Below are 3,463 nucleotides of genomic sequence, written 5' to 3'. Positions count from 1 at the left end.
TATTACCACTTCGTCATCTTTATGTTTATAAGGTATTGAGACTGTTCTATCTGCGGGGTGGTCACAATACAGTAAGAAGAAATGAAATAAATCGTTCGTTGAGATCATCAGCGTCTACTGTGACTATCCAAAGAACTAGAACAGAGCATCTTAGACGCTTCTGTACTGTCATAGCTCCATTTATATATAATGAACTTCCAGCAGATATATATGCAACAGCAATAGCCAATGCCATAGGTTCTTAAAAAATCTTAGAATTTGGCTCTTTTCTAAATCAGATGTGGAAGACTTAATGCGTGTAGTAGCTTGACCACTTGTACATACCACGACAACCTAAACCATAAAAAGATAGTTTTACTTGCTTTATTTAAATGTATTGTCATCCATAATTTAAAATTCATATCCCATTATAAATTCATATTCTCTCTCACAAATTCCTTGCCCAATCCTAAAATCTTCATCTGATGCAAAAATATATCTCTTTTTTTTTGTAGTGTTCTCTCACTCTCTTACAGCAATAACTTCGACGCGGTTTTTCATCTAAATATAATGAAAACGCACTTTACACTGGTATCCGTACCACAAAGTGCATGATACCCTTTCATTTTATAATTCATGGTCAAACGCTCTTTTGTCTTCTATAGTTTTTATAATTTTAATTTAATTAGTAATGATTTGTATAAAACATTATGCATAATTAAATACTGTTAACCTTTAAATAATGAATTTGTTAATACTTTATGTACAAGATATATTTAATGCTTATTGTTACCATTGCGCTATCAATCATTATAATTAAACTTTATTTTGCTAAGACAATAATTGTAAACATGAAATGGAAATAAATCTTAAATCTTAAATTTTCTGATTAAGGAAATTTAGAAATCAATTGTTAAGAGCCATAGCCAAAGAAGTAGGCCACAATTTATATCAGCAGTTGTTTAATGCATTGACATTTATTTAAACATATACCATTGAGAATATTTTTAATTTAAGAATAAAAAGATGATTTTGAATACAAACAAATTGTAGATTACTTTAGTTTCATTTGTTTCAAAAACAGCTCCATAATGAAAACGAAACATGCAAAAGCATTCATTACAATAAACAAGTAAAATGCTAAAGAAAACCGTTCACAAATTAAAGCCATATCTTGATTGATTGAAGATTTACTTCCAAATTTTCCAGGAGAAGAGTCACGATAGTTCATGATATCATAATTTTTCCTTTTTTGATATGAAATTCCAGATTCTTCCAGTCTTTCTATAATTTGATTAATTCTTGGCACTAGAATTGAATGTTGTGGGAAAAGTATGCAAATTTGTTCAATAAAAATTGTCTTCAAAATCCAATCATTACAATTCTCAGAAGAAAAAACATCATAAAATTCAAAGAACATAGTGAAAATTGCATACTTCCTGACAGTTTTGCTATGTGCTCTTATGTTCTCAACTTCAGCTAGCTTAGCATAACGACTATTTCCTCCTTTCGTCTTAAGCTCATTTATAAATGCTGCATAGTAGGGGTGCGAATAAATTGTATAGTTTTCAGCTAACAACTGGTTAAAATCACGATCTTGGTTTGGTATGGTAATTCCTCGATATGCGTCAAAAAGTTTACCCAAATAGGCGGTCCGTAATACCAAAGTTCCAAAGCTGAATACCAAAAAAACTAAACGCAGACAATTTTTCCTTGGCAAGTGACCAACCGATGATCCAATAGAAACAGCCAATATTTCCAGAAGTCCCACATGTTCATGTTTCTTAACATACAATACGCCTCCACTGATAAAAACCATAGACAGTAAAATGTAGATCCAAGTCCAAGAATCAAAAGGAAATAGAAGCCAATTATAATTGTGAAAAGCATCAGGTTGATATCGAAAAGCGATTACAATGTGGGACATTAAATACGTGACGCTTTTTGAAAGAAAATGATTAATAATGGCGTTATTTACATAAAACCCAATTATCAAATCAATTTCTCCATTTTTCAGCTAGAAATTTAATTGTTAAAACGAAATTGAAACTAAGAAAATTGAAATACCAACCGATGGATGAGGCCCACTAGAATTCTCATTCGGCAAAAAATGTTCTTTATCATACGCATTAATGATGTCATATGTAAAATTCATTTTGGAAGCCAACTCAGTTGTGATGAAAGCTTCCAAGCCAAAGACTTCAATCTTTTTCAAATTGAGAATATTGTTATTTCTGGTTTTCAATCGAAGCGAACATTTATACAGATTATTGGTTTTTGTAGGAAATAGTAAAACATTGTTATTGTGGAATGAGTTTTGATGAAAAGTGTACATTTTGAATGGTTTTGCTGAACGGCATGCAAACTCCTGGAATGGATAGAAGGTGTAAAATGAAACTCCTTTAGAGCCGTCCTTAATTAAAATGTTAACGTTAGCTATCATCAGTCTTAGCAAATCTGAGAAGATTTTCTGCATCACAAATAAATGCCCCTGAACGGCTTTCGCGCATTTCAAAACAATGATTAAGAAAAGCTGTGAGTCTCGGTGGTAGTTTTCGATTAGTGGAAAAAGCCGCCTTGAAACCGAATATTTTTAATACATATTTCTAATGTAATGAAGAAAAACTTACCGAAAAGCTTCATAGGAATTGATAAACCATAGATTGTGATCACTTGCGGGTCTGATATTTTTGTTGTTAACATCAATTTGTAATCGGAAGGACCAATTATCATCCCCCAGAAGATTGTCAAGTGCATCCAAGAAATCTAAGCTGTTATTACTGGTACCAAGACTAGTTTCAATGACCACATGAACCAAATTAGCAGTGTTGTTGAAGGAATTGGCAACTGCATAGGTTATTGCCTCAGGTAGAATAGTTTTGGTTTGTGCGACGAATCCTTGAGGAACGAGAAGTGTTAGAACTATGGATGTTATAGCCACCATGTTTTATAATGAATAAATAGAGATATTCAAACAGAATGCCCTGATTCATGAAAATGCTTTTTAAATAAATTATTTATTGTAACTATCCTCACTTTGAGGTTGATGTCAGTTTGAACCAACATTTAATTAACGTCAAACCATTAAATACGATTGAATGACGTTACTAATTATTTTATATTCATTTTTTTCTTCCAAAACAACTTCTTTAAGGGATAATCTATCAACGTGCTAATAATTTAAAATTATTGTTAATAGCTTACTGCTATTTACTGCAATTACCCAAGAATTTTACGCTTGGATAATCACTGTGGGATTTTATTTGTTTATCAGGTGGAAAGAAATCTAGAAGTCATATTTAAAATTATTGTCGATTAAAATGAATGTATGTATATTCATTTCTGCAGATGATAAAGTAAAATATAGATCCTACGTATGTTAAATAGAAATAGAATTATTAAGATGCAAGCTAGTATTGTACTGTCAACACGTTGACTCTGACGTCACAAAACGAGAAAAATTTTCTGTGTCAATGTTCATAGG

The 3,463-nt window shown here is 31.5% G+C and overlaps 1 protein-coding gene across 1 annotated transcript; it reads right to left on the bottom strand.

The window, feature by feature from the left end:
* Window positions 1–2,011: 2,011 nt before the first annotated feature.
* LOC129950488 (uncharacterized) lies at window positions 2,012–2,923 on the bottom strand. The gene is made up of 2 exons (XM_056062426.1): window positions 2,610–2,923; window positions 2,012–2,555 (listed from the first exon to the last, which is right to left on the bottom strand). Exons 1-2 carry the CDS (start codon window positions 2,921–2,923, stop codon window positions 2,012–2,014), a joined length of 858 nt encoding a protein of 285 aa, XP_055918401.1.
* Window positions 2,924–3,463: the final 540 nt, after the last annotated feature.

The sequence above is a fragment of the Eupeodes corollae genome, chromosome 3, assembly GCF_945859685.1.
Source record: "Eupeodes corollae chromosome 3, idEupCoro1.1, whole genome shotgun sequence".
Lineage (NCBI taxonomy): Eukaryota > Metazoa > Arthropoda > Insecta > Diptera > Syrphidae > Eupeodes > Eupeodes corollae.
The sequence above is the reverse complement of the archived record's forward strand: the minus strand, read 5'-3'. Positions and strand labels throughout refer to the sequence as shown.